Below are 26423 nucleotides of genomic sequence, written 5' to 3'. Positions count from 1 at the left end.
TTTCTATACCTTTTCTTTCCTTCACTATACTCAAAAGCCTTTGTGGTGAATTTGCTTTTAGTTGAAGGTGAATTTTGTGTTCTAAAGTGCATTTATATATTTATAGTTATATATTTTTGCTCCCCATTTGGGGGGCACCTGACATCTGGGGCAAGAAAAACTGATTAAAATGGCGTCTGCTGCATGTTTTATACCCCTGACGATCTGATGTCATGGATGAGGAGACGGCAACCGACGCAGGACCCAAGACTTTGTTATTCAGACCGACTGAGGGCAACCTGCCAGCAGATTACCCAAATGTAATGACTGCAGCAGTGAATACACTGGAACATCTACATTTATGGTAAGTGTACACAACTGTACTTTCCTCCTCCCTGGGATCCTAATTTCGTTTTGGAGAAATTGACTTAGTCTCCTTTTGAGCCTGCAGCTTCAACTTCCTTGCAACATTGCTCTTGGAGGACTGCTCTTTTGTAGCCCTTACTTCTGCCAGATAGGTGTCTGAGCTTTAAGCCATTATGGCTTGTCCTTCTTTTTGGTGTTTCATAAGGACAGGGTGTTGCATACTAATCCTTTTATGCCCAAGGTGGAGAATGAGTTGTCCCTTAATCAGTCTATTCATTTGCCCACTTTTTTCCCTTCTCCCCAATCTGCCAGTGAGAAGGTGTTGCACATGTTGGATGTGCATAGACAACTCAGATGTTATTTAGACTAAGACTGTTAGGAAATCTGCTCAGCTCCTTGTTTCTTTTCATCCCAGGACCTTGGGATTAGCTGTATCTAAGGTAACTATTTCTTCTTGGGTTTCAAAAGCTATTTCTTTTTGTTATTACTTTCATGCTAACAGCCTTCCTTATTCTGTTAAGGCTCATTGTACTAGGGCTGTGGCTTCTTCTGGTGCTTTCTTCAAGGGTTTGGATGCTAACTCTATTCTTAAGACAATTACCTGGACTTCTGTGCATACATTTACCCAGCACTATTAGTTGGATGGAATCTCTAGAGCTGGTTTTGCTAGGGCCATCCTTTGCTTCCTAGAGGGTTCTGCTGGTCCTTCTCCCAAATTTCTTCTTGAGCTGTGGCACACTCTGTTATGTAAAGAATACTGCAAAAGTGAAATAGAAGGACGTAGTACAGTTGTGTAAAATCTTACCATAATAGTAGATGTCCTCTTCACTGTTGCAGTATTTACTCCCTCCCTCCACCCGCTGATCCATTTCTCTACTGGATATACTGACTACCTTTCTTTTCTTGGATTGACATTCCTCCTGAGGCTTTCCATTCTGAGGATGGTATGTCTGGACATCACCTTTATGCCCTACGCTATGCAAGGAGCATACGTGTGACGTACGGCGTACCTTAAGGCAACCTAAAGGCTTTGGTATACTGGCTGGGCATCAGGCTGCCCTTGGCAGGGGATCCCCAATGTAAAGAATACTGCAACAGTGAAGAGAAAGGGACATCTACCATTATGGTAAGATTTTGCACAACTGTTCTTTTGATGTATTATGTAACTGGTTGTCTGCAATTCTGTAAATAATGGATAATCAAAACATTTATGCCTTTAGATGGTTTAATGAAGTATAGATTTCTTAAGGACATTTGAGCAATGTAAAGTGTGCATGAGAACTATAGAAGAAAGTACAAATCTGTATCATAATTGCATAAGGTTGTCTGATTTACAAAGCTTAGTAGCTGGTAAGACATTAGACAAGTTACTAGAATGTAACTATAGAAGTAACAGCATTGTGCTCAATAAGATATTTTTTTCAAAGTGGGTGGAGGATGCTAAGATCGGTAATGCTGAAAAGAATGAGTGCTTCTCAAAACAGAGGCAGCAGTGGGTTAGAAAGTGCAGTAAATATAGAGCAATTTATAGTAAAGGACAATATAGCACTATATGTTGAGCAGTCTGAAATATTTCCAATAATCGTGACATAACTATATCTGATAGTTCTCTCAAAAACAAGGAGGAAAAATATACACTTGCTTATAAAGAAGAAAAAGTGGTATAAGTGAATTTGAGAGAAAGGGAAAGAGGCAAAAAACACTGACATGGAAGGAGAATCTGTTGAAGTTTCTGAAATGCTGATATTAGGTGACTCCATGCTTAAGACATGCATTTAAAGGATTGAGCCATCTAGACAAGAATGGTCTTAAGCATGCAGGTGTGGTTACATTGCCCCTAAGTTATTTATAGGGAAACAAATAGCAAAACAATAGTCATTTGTGCCAGAACTTAATGTTGCAATAACTAATGATTTATTGTTCCCACAGTGGGAAAAATTACATGCCAAGCAATTCCATTATGCAGAAAGTAATTGTAAGAAAATGTTCGACAGGAAATGTACAAAATTTTTAAGGGATACTAGACAATATGAAAATGATACAGCCTACAAATGGAATAAAAGAATTTATGACAAACCTGACCGATTTGATAGGGGTAACAATGTTGACTATGTGTCTAATGAATTTGATAGAGACGAACAATGTGGGGAAGATTTTTAGTGACAGAAAAAAAGTGAAAGGGGAATTACAAATGGCAAAAAAAATGATGGAGACGAGGAGAGAACGACAAGGAATCCATACAGGGGGTATTAGTACAGGAAGGTGAATATTCTGGTATTAGGGTCGCTGAAGGGGTGGTATACAGTTTAGGAGACTTTACAATCTATAATTACACCCAACACCCCATAAATTTTGAGCATTTTGACTTATTTTCGAAGGGTATGAGGTACATTCCTAGAAATAAATTTGACTTGGTGGATACCTTAGTCGAGTTCAAACTTCCTGAGAAAGTTGAATTTGGGCATATTTTTTCAAAACTCTACTGACAAGTACCCAAATATGAATAGTTTAAAGAAGAAAAGTAACTTTACCCCGCCCATGCACAATACTTTATTAACCTTTGAGAAGGTGGTTAGTAAGAAAATATATGAATTACATAGTAAAATACAAAGATCAGGTGACTCCACTCGGTGGAGTACAGCAGTTGAAAAACTTTTAAATTCTATGTATTCTCACAACATTAGGATCATGACTGCAGACAAGGGCGGTGGTATAGTTTTGTATGATATGGACAATTATACTGAAAATATATTTGAGATTTTAAGTAACTCAGAACAATATGAGGTAACTTCTATCAATCAAATAAACATTGCACGTAGAAGAATTGACCTATACCTAGAAGAATTCTTGTTGGACGATCGAATCACTTTTGAATTGTACAATTTTTTAAAAGTAGAATATCCCATAATGGCAACCATAGTTGGAATTCCCAAAATACACAAAAATATCAGGGATCCCCCTTTCAGACCCATTCTCTCAGGAAGTCGTAGCAAAACCTTTCCTTTTGGTAAGGTCATTGACCAATGGTTAAAGCATATTTACAAGTTGATACCACACATTATAAAAGACTCCTGGGAATTTTTAGGGAAGTTTAAACAAGACCTATGGGATCCCAATTTACTATTTGTTACCATCGATGTAAAGGACTTGTTTTCTTGTATACCCAAAATGGATGGGGTGACCAGATTTATTAACAGCTTGAACATAGTCTATTACAGTGGGATAAGATTGACTTACTAACAGAGTTCATCAATATTGTGCTAGACAACAACTTTATATTCTTCAAAGGTGAGCACTATAAACAAATAGCGGGTGTAGCTATTGGGGGCAGCTTGTGCCCCATATACGCAAATCTTGTACTACTGGATTGGGAGGAGGAATTTGTCTTGGTATCACCCTGGAAGGAGTATATAAGTTGTTATGTTAGATACCTGGACGACATATTCATCCTTTGGAAGGGGGATGAGGAGAAATTGAAGAATTTCATTGATTATATCAATGGAAGTACCTCTTATTTACAATTCACCCATAATACCAGTAGGACAGGAATCAACTATCTAGACACTTATATTTTCAGTGATGGACACTCTTTTCAGTCTAAGATCTACAGGAAAGATACTTTCTGCAACGCTTACCTGGAGTTTTCAAGCAATCATCCCTACACGCAGAAAAGAAGTATTCTTAAAGGGCAATGTATAAGAGCTGCCAGGATGACCTCCAGAAAGGAAGATATGATTCTTGAGATGGCCTTTATTGGGAAACTATTTAGACGGAGAGGATATCCTGAAGCTATGATTAAGGACATCACTGAATATGTTACATGTGAATGGGGTAATAAATATATACCTGTCATTGGTAAGTGCTTAGTGTCATCCAGGGGAAATTAATGTAGTACATCAGGAGATGGACATCAAAGGTCATTTATAATACAATTTGGACAACATGTAGGGGATGTGAGGAAGATTATAGATAGTAATTGGAATATTCTTACCAGTGATGAAGGAATCCATGATAGAGTGGGTGAGAGAGCTACCTATGTTTATAAAACAGGGATGAATTTTAAAAAGATGATTGATATCAGGTCTAATCATAGTGACAATTTCCGGAATACCCTCAGGACAGGGACCAAGCAATGCGGACATTGCAATCAGTGCTCTTCCATTTTACAAGTGGAGAGTATTAGTTTGGAGAATAATATCAGAAGTAGGATTTACTTTTGTAAGGGAAACTGCCAGACCCAATATGTTGTTTATATAGGAAAGTGTACGTCCTTGTCCAAGTTTCTATGTTGGAAAAACGGACAGGAAATTACGTAATAGAATTTATGATCATCTATATTGTATAAAAAAGAAGGACATGAACAATGCTTTATGTAGACACTTAGCTGGCAGTGCTGGTTGTGATTCCTTCACATTTGCCATTCTAGAAGTAGTAAAGAATAACCCCAGGGGAGTTAACATTAAGGCAATTTGGGGGGAAAAAGAGATTAAATGGCAGATCAAGTTAAATGCGGCAAGTCCACCAGGCATCAATGATTATATTCCTACCAAGCCCCTAATAAGAAATTAATTATGTAGCAGGTATGCAGTAGGCCTGTCAAAAACCTTTATATATTTTTTACTTTACTATTTTTTAATATAAATAGTAAGATTTTTAGAAATGTATAATATAATTGCGTCAGTTTATAATTTTACACTGCAATTGTTATGCAACTTGTATTCTTTGTTAAATTTGCATCATATATTTTTTCACATGCATTTCATGTATCTGTTACAGTATTTCATATGAAATATTCATCCAGCATGTATTATTAGAGTTGGGGTTATGAATTTTATTCTAATAGATAAAAAATTTTAGTTGTTCAGTTGGTTTCTTAATTGTAATGTGGTTTAATTGGTCAGGTGATGTTATAGGCGGGTACTTAAAAGTATTTAAGAGACAAGTGTTGATTTATTTAGTGTTCTGATGAAATCTACGTTGGGTAGATGAAAGCGCTCAACCCCTGTTTTGTACGTTGATTAAAAAGAAGTTCTTGTGACATTTTCGTGGATCGTGTTTTTTTCTGGGAACAGTTTTTGGTTCTGGTTGTCTTCAAGTGTTGAGTTCCCTGAACAGCAGTTGTTGGTTATATCTGATAGTTCTCTCAAAAACAAGGAGGAAAAATATACACTTGCTTATAAAGAAGAAAAAGTGGTATAAGTGAATTTGAGAGAAGGGGAAAGAGGCAGCAAAAAGGAAAAAAAAACATGTTAACCTGTTAAATTCTAGCTATACAGCAGATGATTCAGACAGAGCTAAGCTCAGTGATGATGAAACATCTAATCAATATAGACAAATGTACTTTATGTAAGTAATTTGTAAGAATGTGAGAAAACAGGGAAAATTAGATTAGTACTGTACAAAGAAATTTTTAGACCGAAAAAAATTAGAGAGAAGAACATTAGGGTGATTGGGTTCAGGTACAGAAAATTTGGAGCATAATTTATTGCAGTCAGAAACAAATATTCAAGTCAGATAAAAAAAAACACTGACATAGAAGGAGAATCTGTTGAAGTTTCTGAAATGCTGATATTAGGTGACTCCATGCTTAAGACATGCATTTAAAGGATTGAGCCATCTAGACAAGAATGGTCTTAAGCATGCAGGTGTGGTTACATTGCCCCTAAGTTATTTATAGGGAAACAAATAGCAAAACAATAGTCATTTGTGCCAGGACTAATGACCTGGATAATAATCAGCTGAATTGTATGATGAGGGATATCTTAAAAATATTGTAATTTTTACAATCAAAATCTGTGGAGGTAGTACTAAATTAAATAATTACATTGGCCAAATGGGATGATTATTTACTCACCAAGGGTCATGTGTTTAATTATTGGCTGAGGCAACTATGTATAGGGTCAAACTGATCATAACAAGGTGGGATTATGTGTTTGATTTACTTATGTTTGCAAGAGGTAGGTTTCATTTGAGCCTTTATGGGACAGGATATATTGCTGTTAAGTTTTGAATTTGACTTTTTTAGGGCTTAAGAAAATAGGAGGAGAGAATAAATCTAATACCGTGACACTGTTTTTTTCTGTAATTCATAAAGTGTTGGCAATAAGTGGAGTAAATTAAGCTCATTAATACACTATGATGGTTTTCAGCTGATTGTTGAGACATGGAACTCTGCTGAGTTGAGTTTTCAGGTTGTTGTTGTTGTGTCTTTTGGCTTTTCCCGGATAGGGGTCGCCACAGAGGAACTCCAGTCTGCTAATGATTGGCAGTAGATTTTTACGTGCTGGCTTGCCGGGCCTAACGCACAACCTTCAACGAAGGAACGCCCATTTACGCATGTCGCCACACAGAAGACGCTCCAACTGAGAATCGAACGGGCAACGTCTAACTGTGAGGCGACAACGATACCGCAGCACCACCACCGCAGTGGTAACAAAGTATAAATGCCTGAGAGAAAGCTTAGGGGGAAATGGTGTGTTAATATTGATAAATTAATCTATTCCTTCTAAGTTGGTACTGTAAAATAGTATGGAAATCTTAGTAATAGTGATCTTTAGTAATTTGGAAAAGTTTAAGGCTGTGGCCTATTTTCTTATTCTAAACATGGCTAATTCTTGAAACGCTGAGTTTTTGAAGTGCTTTAATTTTTCTCTGAGAGGTAGTCTCCTTTTAGGAGATCTTAACTACCTAGTTGTCAACATGAAGAGTTATGCTTGAACTATTCACTTCACTCAGCTTTTTACCAATGTTTTGAATTTTCATTACTTGAAGTAGATAAAAGATAATACTAGAAATGATAGAATATTGGATTTAGTATTAATTAGAAGTGAATTAATTTCTGTGGTTGAAACTAGTCCCTCTTTACGAGGGTCAGATCATAATTCAATTAGCGTTGTTTAAAAAATGTAAACATTCTATAAGATTTAAGAAATGTTATTGCTAAAAATTATTATGCATCTGTAAAGAATGAAATAAACCTAAGTAAATGGAAACAAAGTAAATGTGATGTAGATTACTATTTCTGACAATACTGTCGTAGAGAATATACTAAGACAAGGGATATAACTTAAAAGCAAAGCATCATACTGACAAAGTTAATAAACCACTTTATTGGTGGAGGATATCCCTGTTAAAACTCTGTAAGAAGAAACTGTGTCCTACAAGGTTAAATAAACTTGAACGAGATAGGTAAACTACAAATCAGAATTAAAGAAGTTGTTTTGAACTTAAACTTGCATCTGATGTTAATAATAAAAAGGTTTATTATAGGTATGTAAATTAATTTAGAGAAGTTAAAAGTTCTATTATGTTCATTAGTATGAACTGTAATATAATGGAATCCCCTCAGATTTATTTATTTTATTTAACTTTTTTTTTACCAAGAATGTCCAACTGGGACAGAGCCCATTTTCAGTGGAGGGCCGGAGAAAAATACTCCAGATGCATGTCTTATGAATGTGGGAGGAAACCCGAGCACCCAGAAGAAACCCACATGAACGCAGGGAGGACATGCAGACTCCACACAGAAGGCAACCCAGTCAAGAATTGAACTGGAGAACCTCTTGCTGTGAGGCAACAACGCTAATTGCTGCACCACTGCACTGCCTAGATAAATGAATTTTATTAACTACTAGTAATAAGATCAGTTGTACTGGTTCTTGGAAACTGTTCAATATATCTAGTATTGAATGCCCTTAATCTTTCACGGCTTGTAATTAATTCATTTAAGAAGCCAAGTTAGGAATATGTTAGTGGGTCCTTATAATCTTTCATCAGTTATGATTCTCTGTTTAAAAGTTGAGGTAAGCCCAGTTTTATTTTGTATATTCAATTCTGTATTAAGAAAATGTATCATTCCCAATTCTTGGAAAATATTAAGTGTCACCCTGATGTACAGAAAGTAATCATAGGAGGAAATAATTGCATGTAAGTAACTTCTGTCATTGGGAAATGTTTTGGCCAATTCTTAATTGAACTTATGGAGTTGTTATACAAATTTCTATTATTTCTTTCAATCAGACAGCTTGGATTTACTAAAGGGAATTTACCCAAACAAATCTTGTTCAGATTTTGATTTAGTTGCATCTGCAGTTGACTTGAGATTAGGAGTGCTGGTTAAATTTCTGGACTTAAGGGATTTGATGTCTTAATTTTTCCAGAATGTATATTACTTTGGTTAACGATAATTATAGTCTTTAACTGATCAACCGGGTAGTGAAAATGGATGGCTGGAAGAAAGCAGGCTGTAGTTTATGGGTCAATATTTAAATAAGCGAAAGTTTATCTAATCGAACGCTGACAATCCCGGAACTCAACATGTTTTTTTGTGCGATCACAGTACAGTCAAGATGGGAATATTTGCCCTTTCCTCACTGTAGTGCGATCCCGGAGTTGGAATATATATTTAGCAGGGGGTGTGGGGGTGCAGCCACCCACAATTGCGGTTTCGAGTTCTGGGATTTTTGATCATGTCAGCATTCGATTAGATAAACGTTTGTTTATCTAATATAGACACGTAGTTGACGGTTACTGTTCCAAACCTCTTCAGTGATTAGTGGTGTCTCTCAGGAATTGGTCTTGAGACCATTGTTGTTTTACATTTCCCAGGAGGAAAATTTGCTGGTATAGAAAATGTGCTGTTATGCTTTATTCTTTGAAAAATATGTTCTGAGAGAGCCATTACTGATTCAAGGTGTGCAGCTATCTGCTTGACAGTGCAGTGGTGCAGCGGTTATCTGTGTGGAGTCTGCATATCCTCTGTGCGTTTGTGTGGGTTTCCTCCCATGTTGCAAAGACATGTGTCTGGAACATTTCTCCACGGGCCTCCCCTAAAAATTGGCTTTGTTTCAAGTCTGACTTTCCTGGTAAACAAATGTTAAATAAAATTTGATGAGGGTGTTTGCAACAATTTAGGTATATGAATTACTTCAAATTTCTAATTTTCTAAACATATTGATTTAGAGTTTCAAAAGCTAATAGGTAGTTAGGAGTATTAATAAGAAATATTACTTGAGATAATCAGTATCTGGTCCATTTGTATAAAATATTCATTACAGGTTCATAAGAGATTGGAAGGCTAACAGCTTAAGGGACCTTACAAGCTTAGTTAATATAACTCAGTTTTACCCAGTATGTGGCTCCCAAGGGCAAGAGGATGGCATGGATTTCTGCCTGTGTATTGAGTATTTTACAGATTTCCCTTGTCCATAAGGGACATAGGCACTACCCCAGGTGTGAATTTGAATTCTCCATCTGTTGATCCAAATTGCATTTGAAGAGAGCCAGGGAAGGACTCTGCTTAATGTGAATAGGAAGCCTTTCCCAAAGAAGGGGAAATCTGAGATGCATATCTCTCTCTCTCTCTCCAGTATGTTTTCTTTGAGTCGCTGACTAAGTTTAGATCCCTAGATTGAGGGACCCTCATGCTGTTTGACTTGCAGATGTGTAGGGCTGAGTTTGTGAGTGCCTTGCAGGTCATGCAGAAGGTCACCCCTTAATAGTCTGTCTGAGACAGAGTAAAGAGATAGGACTTATGTATCTGCATAGTTCTTTTCACACTGTATTTTCTTTGTGAGGAAACTTGGTCTCTCCAGCTGCTCTAAATGAGTAGTCACGTACATGCACACTGTACACAATTGTTGGTATAATGAGGGCTGCGTTCAGCAGGACTATAATTTCCTTGGATCCAGATGCCATACCTTTGCTTATAAGTTGTGCAACATAAAAGGATTTCCTCACCACTGTGGGCAATGCTGATCAAAGTTCAGGCTTCTATCTATCTGTGTACCTAGCTCTTTCACCTCTGACTTGACTCTAAGGGGCATGCTATTGATGTTTTAATTTGCAGGGAGTATTTGACTCCCCAAAGTGTATGGTGATGAATTTTTTTGTTTTCAGTTTTAGGCCATGGTTCTGGCACCAGTTATCTGTCTGATGTAGACCCTCCTGAAGGATATTTACATTGTAGGTGGATACAGTGGTTGCCCCCAGCTTGCTGTCATTGGCAGACTTTGCTATATAATGTTTATTATTTAAAACTTTCATCAACTGAGTAAACTAGAGTCAGTGCAGAGGGTTTAATGAAAGAGGAAATTTCTTATCACATTTATGCTATGATGATAGACATAAAAGGCTAGATGTGATGTTGTCCTATCTCTCCTTCATTCTTCACTGATTGGGTTCAGAACTGATCCTCAGTTCCGACTCGGCCTTATTTAAAAGCTTGAGGTCTTCCACTAGCTCGTGGCTGTAACCCTATCCCATAATGCCCTAGAAAAAGCTCTCCTGATCTTGTTTGCTAAAATAACACTAGGTACCAATAAAAACTACAAAAGATTATAGAGCAATGAAGGTGGTAAGAATACATTTTCTTCCAATTACAACCGCTCTGTCCTCCAGGGGACAAAGGTGGGGGAAGGAGGGTGGGATGTAAGAATGAAGGTGAGATGGACAAAATACATGGAATGTTACGATGAGTACATAACTTCTTTATGTGATGTTGTCCTATTTCGCCTTCATTCTTCACTGGTTTGGACAGCGTCCCTAGCACCATATTTCTTGGGTGGCTCACGGGAAAATATTCTTCAGAACAGTGGGCCCAAAAGAGGCCCTGTTCCTGGAAGGCTAAATCCACTTTGTAATGAGTGATAAAGGTATGGGGCCTTGCCCATGTTGCTGCAGCTCAATGGTATCAATTGGAAGTCTTGCTCGAAAGGCAGAAGAGGTAGCTACGACTCTTGTAGAATGACCTTTTACTATTCCAGGGAGTTCTTTGTTTGAGATTTGTAAATAAAAGTAATACAATCTGATAGCCATTTTGAAAGTGTGACTTTTGATGCAGGAGCACCTTTCTTGTAGTCTGAAAATGATACAAATGTTTCAGTTTTTTGAAGTCCTTTGTCCTACATAAGCAGAAGCGTAGTTGCCTATGTACATCTTGTTGAAGCATATATTCTGCCTTGTTGCCATAGTTGAAGAAAAAACTGGTAGGTCTATGGACTGGTTCAAATTAGATTCTGGGCATACTTTGGGTAGAAAATATGGGTTTGTTCATAGGGATGCTCTGTCTTTGTGGAAAAGCATGTAGGGGGGGGGGGGGCTTTACTGACAATGCCTGTAGTTCAGAGACTCTTCCAGCAGAAGTGATGCCTATCAAAAGGATTGTTTTCCAAGTTAAAAACTTTAAATCACAGGATGATGCAGGTTCAAAAGGGGGAAAGAATCAAATGGAATAAGACAAAGTTTAGTGCCCATGGTGTTGGAGGGGCTTTAATGGGTGGTCTTAATAAAACAGTGCCCTTAAGAAAAGACTTGCAGAGTCTGTGGGACACAGTTGGCCCCGATTCACCTGTGTGAAAATTAGAAATCGCTGCTAACTGAACTAGCCTTAATTTTACTTGTGTACAAAGGCCTTTCACTCTGATTCCATTCCCTAGACATCATATTGATGTCCTTCTATTCTCATGTTGCAGTATTCGAAACATGAGGGTCGTCCGCCTGAGGCGAGCCTTACGTCCGGCTCATCTACAAAAGCCTGGCTGCTGTATGGTGCATGGTATGTCACGCGTAGTTACTATAAACCATGATCCATAAATGTGACGTCTGCAAGCAGTGACCTCAGAACTTCTCTGCCTCCAGTTGATTGTCAGCTTGCTCATTCAGCTTTGTGCCGAGTGACTTCTGAAAATCAGTACCCCGTTGGGGAATCTCTTTTTCTAGCTTGGTTGGTGTTTTGTCTTTTCTATTAGTTGATTCTGTCCATGTCATCTAGGAAGGGAAAATATAGGTGCGGACGTCAAATTCTGCAGAAAGGCCGCCACGACCTCTGCCTGTTCTGTATAGGGCCTACCCATGATTACAAAGCATGTTCCATCTGCCAGTCATTTATTCCTAAAACACTGTGCAGCTGCCTTGCAGCCCTGAACTTATTGAAAACCAGTGCCTTAAATGACTCGCCTTAGGCATGGACGCGACAACAGCCATCTCAGGTGAACCTCAAAGAAGGGGAAAGTATCTAGGCCAGAAAAAGCAACTGCGCCTCTGAGCTTGAACGTCCCGCCAGCTGCCGATAAGGGGATGAGGTACGTCCGATGGGATTGGCAACTTTGGGTGCCGCTTTGAACGCTGCCCTAGTTTCTCCAGCCTGCACATCCGTGGAGGTACCTGTGATGTCAGCTTCCGATGTCTGGGGGGGACCAGGTTTGCTTGATCGCTTAGTGTTAACTTCTATTCCAGAGGATTCCTCTCAAAGCTCCTTGCAGGCCTTGGATCCTAGGCCCTCGGTCATTCAGCCTATCACAAAGACCCCCCCTTTCTGAAAAGGAAGCATAAGAGTAGACATCTATCTGCTCCATCTGAAGGCTTGCCAGACTGGCAAGCATTTTCTCAGTCCCTTTTTAATGCATTTATAGGTCTTAGGCCTGCCTGCCTCCCAAGCTCCTGCTACTCTACCATCTTTGATCCCCAGGCCTGCTTCCCAGGGCCCCTTACCCCGAGCTGAGAATTTAGAGGTGGACTCTTCCTCTTCTTCTTATGAGTACCTCTCATACCTCTCAGCTGGCTTCTGCCTTGGGATGCTGTTCTCCTGAAGAGGATTCCTTGGAGGGTGATTCCTCACCTGAAGACACAACCTTTGGGAAAACAATTTCAAAAATGAGTTAATATTTTAAATGGGATTCCACACAAATGACAGAAATGGAAAATGAGTGTCATGAACTTCTGCAGATGGAATCCCCCTCTCCCACAGCCATTCCTCCAGTGATCCCAGCCTACTTTGGATGCCTTTGCATCAGCTTCAAAAGCACCAGAATCTTAACCTCCAGCTCCAAAGAGACCAGACAGGTTCTATAAAGTTCCTGATGACTTTAAGTACCTCATCAAGCCTCCTGTGGCAGACCCAGCTGTGATTCCTATCTCATTGGACAAGCAATCCAGACAGATTTCATTCTCCTCCTCACTTCCATCAAAGACAGTAAAATTATGGACAGATTGGGCAAGAAAATGTACTCCTCTTCCACCCTGGCTTTCAGAGGCATCAATTACCAAACTCACATGGTGAAATACACTTTGGATCTTGTCTCAGGCTATGGATCAGCTTTCCTCCATTCCTGATACTCCTACTAAGGCACAAGTTGCCTCCACCCTCTTCCCTAGCTGTTGAAGTCACTAGACATTCAATTAAATGCAGCTACGATGCTGTAGAAGGATCAGCCAGGTCTACTGCTTCAGCTTCAGTGCTCCGCAGATGCTCCTGGCTTAGAATTCAGCCACTACCAGATTTTAAGAATAAGATTATGGATGCTCCTCTTGACAATAACTTTTTGTTTGATAAACAGTCAGCAGAATTGTTTAAAAACCTGCAAGAAAAAAGCAAGGAGCTGCAGGACATTAAACATCTCTTTGTCTCACCTGTGCCTAAGTTTCACAGAAACTATCCCTCCAAACCAAGTTTTGTCAGGAAGGCTTCCGCACCACCCAATTTTCAAATCTAGGAAAGGTGCCAGGAAGTCACCCTCAACAAGACCAACCTGTTCCCAGCCCTTCCCGACAGGTCTGCCTCTGCATGACTACCAGTCCTCTCTAAATCAACTATCCCTTTCTGTCTCCCTCTCACTTTCTCACCTTATGGCAACAAATTGGTTCAGACAACTGGGTCTTGTCAGTTGTGGAAAAGGGCTACTTCATGACCTGGTGGAAAATGCATCTCCAAAAAGGTATACCTCACCCCCAAAGGACCAAACATCTACTTCCACAAGTCCTACGAGGCATCATTCAACAGAACAACAGTACAAAGGGTTCCTCCAGGACAGGAAGGCCAAGGCTACTACTCCAGAATCCTCCTGTTCCCAAAGAAGGATGGCCCTTGGCGATCCATCCTAGAACTGTCCCTTCTAAACCCTTTTCTGCATGTACCCAACTTCCATGTGCTCTCACTCCAAACCCTTTTCCCACTTTTAACTTCCAGATCATTCCTGGCCACTCTAGACATGAAGGATGCATACCATCACATCCCTATCCCATCCATCTTACCAGAAATTCCTGTATTTTGCTGTGCATTCTTTGCACTATTAGTTTACTGCCTTGCCCTTTGGCTTGTCCACAGCACCAAGGGCATTTACAAAATGCCTAGCCCCGGTAGTGGCCTTTTGCAGGACGAGAGGGATTCGAATCTACCCATACTTGGACAACCTCGTCATTCAGTCAGATCAACCAAACACCCTATTGAAACACCTTCAGTTCACCATGTCTCTCTTTGAAGGGCTAGGCTTCACAGTCAACCACCTCAAATCCTACCTTACTCCTACCCAAGATCAGATTTTCCGGGGGACAGATCTGGTGAAGGACTTCCTTCCCTGGGACAAGGTCACATCATTGACCACTTACTTCCAAAAACTACTCCTGACCAACTCCATCTCAGCCAGGGAGTTTCTTCAACTCCTGGGTCTCATGCATCCACACTTTCCACGCTACCCCTAGCCAGGTTACATACGAGGAAGTTTCGGTGGTACCTGAAGATTATTTGGTCTCACCCCACTCATCCACTAGTTTCAGGTCCCATTCCTTCCCTGTTTCAAGAAGGAAATCTAATGGTGGATCCAGCAAATTTATCTGAATCCAGGACTACCATTACAACCACTCCCAGCAGCTTAACAGATGAACACGGATGCATCAGACCTGGGGTGGGGAGCAACTAAGAAAGGCCTGAAGGTGCAATGACAGTGGGACACTTGCCTTCAGAAAAAACACATCAACACCTGGGAGATGACTGCTCTTATCCTAGCCCTAAAAGCATTAATTCCCTTTATTCATCCAGGACCTCTCAAAATGCTTACAAACAATACCACAGTGCTGTGGTACATCAACAACCGGGAAAAAATCCTCCTTGCTCTGCAGGCTAGCCTTCCAGGCTTGGGAAATGGCTACCCTCTTCAAAGTGACTCTGCAGGCAGTTTGCATCCCCTCACAAACTAATGTTCGGGCGAGTGCCCTCAGCAGGTCACTGTCACAGAATCACGAATGGATGTTGCACAGAGATGTCTTCCTGGACATTGTCCACCAGTGGGGTACACCCCAAATAGATCTGTTTGCCTCCCCTCTGAATAGACAACAGTTATTCTGCACAAGAACCCCTCCCCACAAATGTGGATGGTGAATGCCTTCACAATCTCATGGAAGGGGATGTTTCTTTATCCATTCCTCTCCTTCCCTCTCATACAGAAACTCCTGTTAAAAATTCAACAGGACAAACTGAAAATCTTGTTGCTGACCCCCTTCTGGCCAAGGCAGCACTGGTTCCCCCCCCTACTTTTTGCATTAGCCAAGGGCAGTCACCACAAGTTACCTCACAAGGTGGATCTCATCACACAACAAAAGGGATCCTTCATCCACTCAAATTTACAAACTCTGTCTAACCCCATGGGTGATAAACTTTTGTTCCCTTTTAGACTCCTTTATTCAGAGGATGTGCTTTCTGTACTGCAGCAATCCAGGAAACCCACTACTAGGAGATCCTATTTATCCAAATGGAAAAGGTTCTTTATTTGGTGTCTACACAGACCGCTAGATACCTTCAGGGCAGATGTACCTCTAACTTTGTCTTATCTGTGTCAACTACTTAAGTCTGAACTTTCATATTCTTCAGTGAAAGTCCATTTATTAGCTATCTCTGCTTGCTTACCTCTCAACCCACCATTACTATCCAGATTAGAGGTAAAGCCTTTTTTAAGGGGGCTCTATGCAGACCACCAAGGAAACCCATCCCTCCCCTTTGGGACCTGAATTTTATTCTAGAAGAACTCATGACTGCTCCCTTAGAACCAGCAGCCTCAGCCACCTTAAAGGTGCACTTGAAAAACAGTGCTTCTGGTAGCCTTGACCTCTGCCAGGAGGGTCTCAGAGTTACAAGCACTCGTGGCCAACCTACCACCCTTAATATTTCATGTAGACAGAGTTTCTCTCTGCACCAACCCCTCCTTCATGCCTAAAGTGGTCAATGAACTGTCGCTTAATCAATCTATCCATATACCCACTTTCTTTCCTTCTCCCCAAAATGACAGTGAGAGTGTACTCCATCCCCTGGATGTGCACAGACAATTTAGATTCTACGTAGACAAGACCGAGCACATCAGAAAGTCAAACCAGCTGTTGGTATCCTTTCATCCCAAGGCTCTGGGAAAAGCTGTCTCCAAGCAAACAATTTCTTCTTGGATTTCCAACATCATATTCTGCTGTTAATACTTTCATGGCAAACAGTTGCCTTATGTCGTGAGGGCTTACTGCACCAGGGCTGTGGCCTCCTCGGGGGCCATTTTCAAAGGATTTAGCTATAGCCTCCATTCTAGAGGCAGCCACCTGAACATCAGTCCACACATTTACGAAACATTACAAATTGGACAACATCTCTAGGGCTAGGGCAGATTTTGCTAAGACCATCCTGTGTGGTTTCCTGGAGAGTTCCTTCATCTCCTCCTCCCATTTCACATACTGAGGTTTGGTATTCTCCATGTGTAGAATACTGCAACATGAGAAAAGAAGGACATAGGATAGTTGTGTAAAATCTTTACCATAGGTTCATAGGTTGGTACTAGGCTATTGGCCCTAGGGCCTATACAAGCCAAACCATAACAATTCCCTGGCTATTTCTTCCCACACTATTTACTTCCCTGGACCCCTGTCTAGCAGGGCGACTGACGTGATCCCCGGGGTGGATTTCCTTTCTCCCATCCAATCAAGGTTCCTTTTGAAGATGGCCAAAGAGGTGCGCTGCTTGACATGTATGGGCAGTCTGTTCCAGAGTCTGGGGAGTCTCTGGGTCAGGAACCTATCCCTCCATCATGTTTTGTTTATTGTGATGACAAAATTTAGATCCCTGGAGCGTGTGGCTCTGAGGGATTGGTATTTCTTTAAGTGTAGCATGTCCAACAGCTCTGGGTTTGACATGGTTTTGTATGTTAAGCAGAGATCGCCTCCGAGTAGACATTATGCGACAGAGTATAGCTGGAGTTATTTTAAGGCTGTCAGCATAGGGCATCTGCTTTAGGCCTGTGATTCTTTTAGTGAGGTATTTCTGCGGCCTTTCCAGTTGTTGCAGATGTTTTGAGAGGTACATACCAAATGGGGTGTTGTATTCTATAATGGGTCTAATGAGGGATGAGTACAGTGGGACAATGACCTCCTTTTTTTCTGGATGAAAATCCCTTAGTGATGAGGTGTGCCACATAGAAAGATTTCCTGACTGTTGAGGCGATGTGGTTATTGAAGGTGAGACCACTGTCCACCTGTGTCCCTAAGTCCCTTATCACACTTTCGGTGTTTAGTGTACTGCCACCTATGTGATAATTTACGGGTACATGTTTTTTTCCAAAGGGGATAACTGTACATTTCTTGTCATTGAGCTTGAGCCCATGGCTCTGGCACCAAGCATCTGTTTCTGTAAGGCCCTTTTTTAGAGTATCCACATCATTTGGGGATTCAATAATGGCTCCCAGTTTGCAGTCATCTGCGAACTTTGTTAGAGTCCCTTATTGTTGGCCTGTACTTCAGAGAAGTAGATGCCAAACAGGAGAGGTCCCAGGACTGAACCCTGAGTTACTCCACTTGTCTGGAGCTGGATTTGGAGTCAACTACTTTTACAGTGTGGGTTCTGTCAGTAAGCCATTTGGCAACCCATCGAGTGACGTAGGGATTAATGCCCAGTTTAGTAAGTTTATCTATGATTCCAGAGTGGGGGATGGTGTCAAAGGCCTTGGCGAGGTCCCGATAGGCTGTGTGGACTGCCTTACCCTCGTACACAGCTCTGGAGACTGATTCGAAGAAGTCAGTAAGGTTCAGGAGACAAGATCGGCCCTTCACTAACCCAAACTGGGTGGGGTCCAGTGTTTTAAGGTTGCCAATGTCTTTGTTTATAAGTTCCATGATAATACGTTCCATGGCCTTGCAGATCAGGCTTGTCAGACTGATGGGGCGGTAGTTTTTGGGATCCAAGGTGGATCCCCCCTTGTGGAGTGGGATAACTGTAGCTGTGCGGCACTCAGTGGGCATGAAGCCTGAGTTGAGGGTATGATTAAACATGACACTTACGTGAGGTGCCAGTTCATTTTGTAGTTCATGTAGTACACAGCCCGGGATGTCATCTGTCCCATGGATGCTGTATTCTTAGCTTTTGAGTGTGCGTTTTTTACTTGTGTGGCCATTATTACTGGAATTTGGCAATCTTCCAGTGTTGAGATGGGCCATTTAGGGGGTGAGAGGGGGGTGAAGTTGGCACTGAATCGATCTGCCAGGATATTGGCAATATCCTTGGGATGAGTATATTTAATGCCATTCTGTTGTAGCTCAGAGCAGGTCTGAGCATTGCCATTTAGATTCTTGATATAATTATCGAATGCCTTATTGTTGTCTTTGGAATCTTTGGCAATTTTATTTTCATAACTAGCTTTGGAGGATTTTATGAGGGATCTCAGCTTCTTACTGAGGCTGGTAAGAGAGTTTTTTTGCATCCTGGGATTTTCCTCTCTTCTGCAACAGTTTTTTCCTTTTGTTGTAAAGTTTGTTTATGGCAGGGGACCACCAGATTGGCTTCCTTTTTTTTGGAGGAGAGCATCTTGGTTCTCTTTGGGATGGCACGATTCATGCATGAGTGGATGTGCTCGTACAGTGCCTTAGTGTAGGACTCAGCAGTCGAACTTTCAGTTCCCGTCTGCATGGGTGTCATGAAGTTTGTAACTTCTGACTTGAGTAGCAGGAAGCTGGCCTTGGAGAAGTTTTTTATGGAGGTTTTCTTACTTGGGGCGGGTGGGGGTGGGATGTGGATGTCAAGGGTGATTAGGTTATGGTCTGACCTGACCAACAAGGGGGTGACCATAGGTGTGGAGCATCGATTTCCCATGTTGGTAATGACCAGGTCTAGGATATTGGAGCCTCTGGTGGTACTATGGATTAGTTGATCCAGGGCATTGGAATTTACGAATTCCAAGAACAGCTGGGCAAAGGTGTTGGTGTACGTGTAATTTTCCCAGTTAATGGCAGGGTAGTTGAAATCACCCAGTATTAGGGTGTTTGGTTGTATATTATTATTTTCCAGTATGTTTAGAAAGATGTAGTGAGAATCTTGGGGCAGGGTGGGGGATCTGTAGTAAGCTACAATTTGGATTGCTGTCTTACCTAGTGTTAGTTGCACCTGGAGAATTTCAGATGCATTGTGTTGGGCAGCTAACCTGGTGGTGTGAATATCCTTGGTGAATATGGACACTCCTCCACCTTTAGTGTTTCGATCCTGGTTTGGTAGCCGAAAAGTGTGGTAAGAGTTGTAGCCTGGTATTGCAGGGGTGCTCTCTGGAGCCTTGAACCAGGTGTCAGTTACTGCACAGATATCGATGTTCTCCATTTTTAGGAGTGCCTCGAGAGAGTGCATTTTGAGGTTTAGACTTCTAGGATTGAGTAGCATTACCTTCAGATTTTGCATGCTTGTACCTGTTACGGCGGTGGTTTTGTCCTTTGAGCTTTGCCTAAAAAAGGCACTAAAGGGTGGCAAGAGCCTTAGCCAGTAACCTGAATCCCAGGGGTGACAGGTGCAGACCATCTCTGGCAAAGCATCGTGAACTGTCGATCATGTAGTCCCAGGCCAGACAGATACTGGATCCCCTTTGAATGACCATAGATGTCCTTCTCTTCCATGTTGCAGTATTCCTATCCTTCCCTCTTACCCACTCTTAGGACATCGTGTTTTTCTTCCTTTTTTCCCCTCACTGGATGGCATCCTTATCAATTATCCTTAGACTTGTGTCCAACTATGCCATTCAGTTCTGAGATCAGTGCGTGCAGACATCACATTTATGGCCAACTGTTTATAGTACCTACGTGTGACGTCTCCCACACCATACAGCAGCCAGACTAAGTTTTGCAAATGAGCTGGACGTTCGGGACACCTCAGGCAGATTATCCCTCATGTTTAGAATACTGCAACATGGAAACGAAGGACATCTATGGTTATGGTAAGATTTTGCACAACTATTCTTTCATTGGGCATTGAGTTCATGTGATTTACTTTGAAATGTTCCTTATTTTAAACAATGTTGTTGCCATTGCCAGTTATCAGTTTTTAATGTTTTTTTCTCTGTCTCTTATAGGACATCATGGAAATTTGGCTTCTTCTCATTTTGGTGGGCTTTTACCTACCATTTCTTCTTGCAGAAAACACGACACCAGGTGATTTACTTAATTTTGCTTTGCCTGTTGAGTGGTAGTTCTTAAATTGGTATTAAATTTATTGCAACTTTCTAATGGCTTATATTTTAAAAAATGCTGTATCTGAGGTGTATTGTGTAAGAACTGATGTGCAGCCTCTATAGTAATGACTTGACAAGGAATTTTTCAGGCAACATGGCATTGACGCACTCCTTAACATTTGTGTTGGTACAGTGGCGTACGAGTTGTATTAGTACTGTAACTAACCCATTTCTGTTGTATAAACAGATCATTCCTGTGATCAGGTACTCAACTGTGTAGTTTATTCCCAGATATTTAGGTTTTGTATAAACATACTCAGTTTTTTCATAAGTGCTTGAAATTTTTGGTATGGTGACCTGTAAGCTTTAATTTAATGAACATTTCATGATGCATCGTCTTTTAGTCAGACTTTCTAAAGGGACTTTAAGGGACAGAATGCATAGTTTAAAGTGTGTAATAAAAATAACATTGAAATATTTGAAAGCCTTCAGTTTGCAAACGTGTTGGTGAGACTAAATGCAGAAAATTACCCGCATACATATCCCCATACTGTTTGTTGATTTGGAGGTTCAAGTGGGCAAACCTATTTACAGCAGATGCCTAAGGGAAACCCTCAAGCTAGTAATATTTAGTAAAAAAAATAATAAATGTATATTTTTTTTACAAACTCATGAGTAAGTATACATACAGGAATACTGTGACAAAGAAGAAAAGTATCTTGTACCAGTGCTAAGAAGTATTTGAAGAAATTCATGCATAAATTATTTTCGTAATGACACAGGTACTTATTTGTTGGTATGATGTAATAAAGATGAGCAGTGGTGTAGAATGCATATGATGCAGAGTACAGATATGAATTAAAGTTACAGCATTGATTTGTCCAAAGAATGCTAATTTTAAATTTTGTGTTCCGTTTGGTTAAGTACTGGCAAAATGTAATTACAAAAAAAATATCCAGTGGCAGTTAGAGATATAGGAAATGGTTTGCTTAGGATATTTGAACAATTGCTGAATGTTGTCAGGTGACATTAGCTATGTAGCAGTACATGATTTTGTTTTTGCACAGCGTTATTTTTCATTACAACAACTGATAGCTTGTGGTTTTACTCTAGACTTAATTGTTAATCTGCTTCTGGCAGTGTCACAGATTGTGGTGTGATGGCTGACAGATTTGGAGACAACCTTCCTGATTTTCCATTCTGGTGCCATAGGGTGGTCCATAAAACAAATTAATTCAGGTCATTAAGAATCATGAATAAATTGCATTTTAAACATTTTAAATATGTTCTGCAATGCTTTAAACTGGACATCTTTGAATGACAGGCTCGATGAGACACTATGCAGCACTTCACTGGTATCTATGAAATGCAGCAAGGAAGAAGTCAAACTAAATCCTTTATCCCAGCTTGATGATCAGCATATACCGGTGTTTGACTTCTGCAGGCAGATGAATTCATTTTAAGAAGTAGCAAATTAACAAAACTCATTATTTTACAGCATCTGCATAAAAAATATTACAGATTTGTAGACAATACAAGATGCACTATACTGCACTGAGGAATGTTGCAAATCGAAAGTGTCCTGAGGGTGTCTGAAGACCATTCACAGTACAGTTTGATGTAGGAAGTGTAGAATCAACATTTCTCATCTCTCCTTGATCATTCAGATAATAAAGCTACGATATTGCATATGAACCATCTGGAGATCATCTGCCAACAAAAGTCAATACTTATCTCTAAATGTGAAGTTGTTAAATCTCGCCGTTTATTCTCACTGATGGGTTCGGAGCCGATCCTCGGCACCGACACGGCCGATAGCAAAGCTCAAGGTTTGCCAGTAGCTCGAGACCAAGCCCCTTATCCCACAATGCACTGCTGGAATTACCTCAGATGTAGTTTGCCACGGCAAGAGAGATCTCGGTGATCCAGTCAGCTTAGACCATTTTTGATAAATCGCAAGTTTAAAAAACTTTCTTCTACTTCTTTTTGAGAGATTATTTTTATTTAGTGTGTGTGTGTTTCTTGTTAAAAATAATATAAAGTAGGTTAGATTGTAGAGATAGTGCCCTGTGTTGGCTTAGTTTTTCTTAGTGTTGGGCTCTTTCTTAGCCCTATTTAGTTTTACAATGTTTACTTATTAGTATGTTGTTTAGTGTGGGCTTGCTTAGCCCTGTATGTAACCTTTACAGGTTAATTTTGTGGTGTGTCTCTCTATAATATGTCTGATGAGAGAGAGAAGTCTCACCCCAAATTGGGGTTTAAGAAATGTCCAGATTGTGGACAGAAAGTGTCCGTCACGGACAGACATGTCCAATGTGTTTACTGTCTGGAGGCTAAACGCCTCCAAGACTCCTGCAGCATTTGCCACTCTTTTTCATCTAGGATTCTCTTAGAGAGAAGGAGAAAACCCATAGATAAGGGGGGTTGCTGCAGCATACTTTCTCTGAGGCGTTGGGTAGCCAGGAAGGTGCCAGCACTTCTTCAAAATCTTCTGATTCTAAACAAACCAAGAAGGCAAAGAGATCAGAGGGTACATGGTCATCGGTTCCACAGTTCTTGGAACCGAGTGTCCCTTTGGTTCGGAGCCAGCTCCCAGTCTTGGAGCTGGTCTCTGAGGTTCCCTCATCATCTCTGCTCCAGTCAGCACCTTCGGTGCATTCCTCGAAGTCTTCGGTCAGCCTCTCTGATATGGATATGGATCAGCTAGTGCAGAAGCTTCTACGGGCACCAGGACTTGCTAAATTGTTGGCCCCGAAGACCATTGAACCGGACTTGACTACTACTCCTCCGAGCCGTACTGGTCTCTTGGAGCTGAAGGAGCCCGAACCGATAGTTGTCGAACCTATGGAACTGAGACCTGCACCAGTGTTATCGGTTCCATCTACTCTGACGTTCTCGGCGCCGATCGAGGATGCTAGGAGCCGACACTCTCCTGTCTGGTCCGGGGAGGATAGTCGGACCGATTTGTCAGTGCTGACTCTTCCTCTCGGAGCTTTGGCTTGGATGAGCTCGGCTCCAACTTTGGGCTCGGAGCCCATGTTTTCGGTGCGGGAGGATCGGACGGTCCCTCCGGATCCGTCTACCCCTTCTCGTCAGAGCTATGGGGCTTTCGATGCCATGAGGAGAGTCCTGTCTCCTAAGACATCATCGGCATCAGTTCGGGCTTCCTTCTCCCCTCAAGCTCCTGTGTCCGCTTCTACGTCTACCGGTCCCCCTAAGCGTAGAGACCCCGAGCCTCAAGTGGCCCCACAGGGCATCCCCTGCTCTTCCGAGACCTCCCCATATCTCCCCACTGAGGAGTTACCCAGGAAGAGATTGTGCCTTTGGAGGCAGTTAGACTCCCCACAGGAGTCTTTGACATCCAACATGGACTTGGATGCATCAGAAGGGTCCCCTCGATCACCCTCTGAGGATGTCTCCTTTGCGGAGATATTAGAGATCCTTAGAGGGGCGATTGGCAGTCCAAAACCCCTACTGAGGACGAGTCAGTGCTCTTGAAGGCTTTTGGGTCTCAACCTTCCACTTCTTGGGTGTCTCCGCCTTACGACGAGCTCATGGAGCTGATCTCTCGTAAGGCGTGGGAGTCACCGGAGGCTATGGAACCTGTCCCTCGGAAGCTGAATAAGTTCATCTCTGCCCCAGTGGACAAAGCCTTTTTGACCAAAGGAGTGCTTGTTAATGCCATGGTGGTAGCTGCAGCCACCAAAAAGGAAGTGTCTGAAACATCCACATCTATCCATCCTCCTAACAGAGATTCTGGGATCATGGCTAGATATGGGAAATGCATGTTTAGTTCAGCGACTTTTTCTCTGCGATCGCTGAACTATTTAACCCATTTTATGAGACTGCAAAGAGATCTCCTGAAAGAGCTAGGAGATGCTCTCCAGGGTACGGTAGCTGCAGTGGTTGCCGACAAAGTCAACACACAGCTAGCTACCCTAAACTCAGTTGTGAACTCGTCCATGCGTCTCGTATCTTAAGCAGCTGATGGTTCGAGTAGAGCCACTAGTTCAGGCATTGCTCTTCCGAGACAAGCCTGGATGCGTCTGTTCCTTTGCGGAGCCCTTTAAGTCCTCCTTTATCAACACCCCATTTGATGGCTCATCACTGTTTGGGCCTAAAGTAAAGGAAACTTTAACCAGGTGTGAGCAGGAAGGCAAGACCCTATCTGCCATTGGAGTCCGTTTTTCTACCCCTACTCGGCCATACCCCAAGGGCCCTAGGGGAGGGAAAATGTGGTTCCGAAAAGCACAGGTAGCCTTTCAGGACACACGTGGAGAAACCCCCTCTAGAGGCAGAGGAGGGGGTTATAATAGAAGACGCCACCCGCGCGGCAGAGGGGGTCCGCAGCAACAGGGTGACAGAGGCCAGTTCTCTGGTCAGCCCTACCAGCGCTCCTGAAAGGGGGCCCAGCTGTTCGGCTCGGGAGGCAGTCGGGGGTTGCTTGTCTTTGTATCCAGGAAAAAGTCGTCCAACCAGTCCCAGCAGACCAAGTGGGATTCGGAACTTACTCAAGATTCTTTTTGGTACCAAAGAAAACAGGGGACTGGAGACCGATCTTGGACCTCAGCAGACTCAACCAATTTGTAAAGAAAAAAGTTCCGAATGGTCACGCTTCAGTCCATTCTTGCCTTCCTAGGGAAAGGCGATTGGATGTGCTCCATAGATCTCAAGGACGCGTACTATCACATAAAGATGAACAGACGCTCCAGGGGTCACCTGCATTTCTGGCTGGGAGCCAATCATTACCAGTTTCGAGCCCTGCCCTTTAGTCTCAGTACAGCCCCCCAGGGTGTTCACCAAATGCATGGCAGTGGTCACGGCTCAGCTGAGGCTTCTAGGATTCCAGGTGTTTCCATACCTAGACTATTGGCTCCTCACTGCTACCACCAAGCATCAATTGACTCAGGCAACACAATATACTCTGACACTGTGCCATCAATTAGGCATTACAATCAACTTCGAAAAGTCTGCCTTATTGCCATTGCAGCATACCGTTTTTATAGGAGCAGAGTTAAATACGTCAACCACTACTCTACATCTTCCAATCCCAAGAGTCTCACTTCTTTGCCAACACATCATCTCACTGGTGTCAAAGAACAAAGCTACAGCAGCAGAGGTCTTGAAGGTACTAGGTTTGATGGCAGCAGCAATCCTGGCTGTACCACCTGCAAGGATGCATATGCGAATCCTTCAATGGCTCCTCTTCGCTGAGTGGTCCTGCAAAAAGCTACTGATGCACTACATGATTCTCATCACAGATTCTTGCAAGAGAGACCTTCAGTGGTAGTTGACGTCTCTTCATGTTGTAATCGGAAGACCCTTTGTCGTTGTCCCCCCCCCCCCCCCCAGTAGCCACTGTGGACCACGGACGCTTCCCTGATAGGGTGTGGGGGGGGGGCGGCATTTTCAGGGAAAGACATGGACTGATCAAGAGTCACATCTGCATATCAGTGTTCTGGGGTTGAGAGCGGTACTTCTGGCATTGTAGCACTTTCAGGACTCTTCCTCTAGGGACAATTGCAATTCAGACGGACAACATGTCAGTGGTCTGGTACTTGAACAAACAAGGGGGAATCAAGTCTTACCCCCTTTGTCGAGAAGCGCTCAGGGTATGACAGTGGGCTGTGTCATCCCACATTTTCTGATAGCAACGCACATCCCGGGGAAATCCATTGTGATAGCGGACAAGCTAAGCAGGGCAATACTGTTGCCTCACGAGTGGGGTCTCAACCAACGAGTTGTGGATCTGATTTTCCGCAAATGGGGCCAGCCTTGCTGCGACCTCTTTGCCAGTCACATCAATACCAAATGCAGAAGCTACTTTGCCCTAATACCACCTCCAGGACATCC

General features: G+C 42.0%; 1 protein-coding gene across 1 annotated transcript in view; it reads left to right on the top strand.

The window, feature by feature from the left end:
• The window catches only part of PTPRA (protein tyrosine phosphatase receptor type A), a gene marked incomplete in the record, with an annotated part of 4245980 nt that overhangs the window by 1614696 nt on the left and 2604861 nt on the right, over positions 1–26423 (top strand). The window contains 1 exon segment of the mRNA XM_044064105.1: positions 20472–20550. Coding sequence (XP_043920040.1) covers positions 20478–20550 — 73 coding nt within the window.

The sequence above is a fragment of the Protopterus annectens genome, chromosome 2.part2, assembly GCF_019279795.1.
Source record: "Protopterus annectens isolate FY-2018-M chromosome 2.part2, PAN1.0, whole genome shotgun sequence".
NCBI classification, from domain to species: domain Eukaryota; kingdom Metazoa; phylum Chordata; order Ceratodontiformes; family Protopteridae; genus Protopterus; species Protopterus annectens.
The sequence above is the reverse complement of the archived record's forward strand: the minus strand, read 5'-3'. Positions and strand labels throughout refer to the sequence as shown.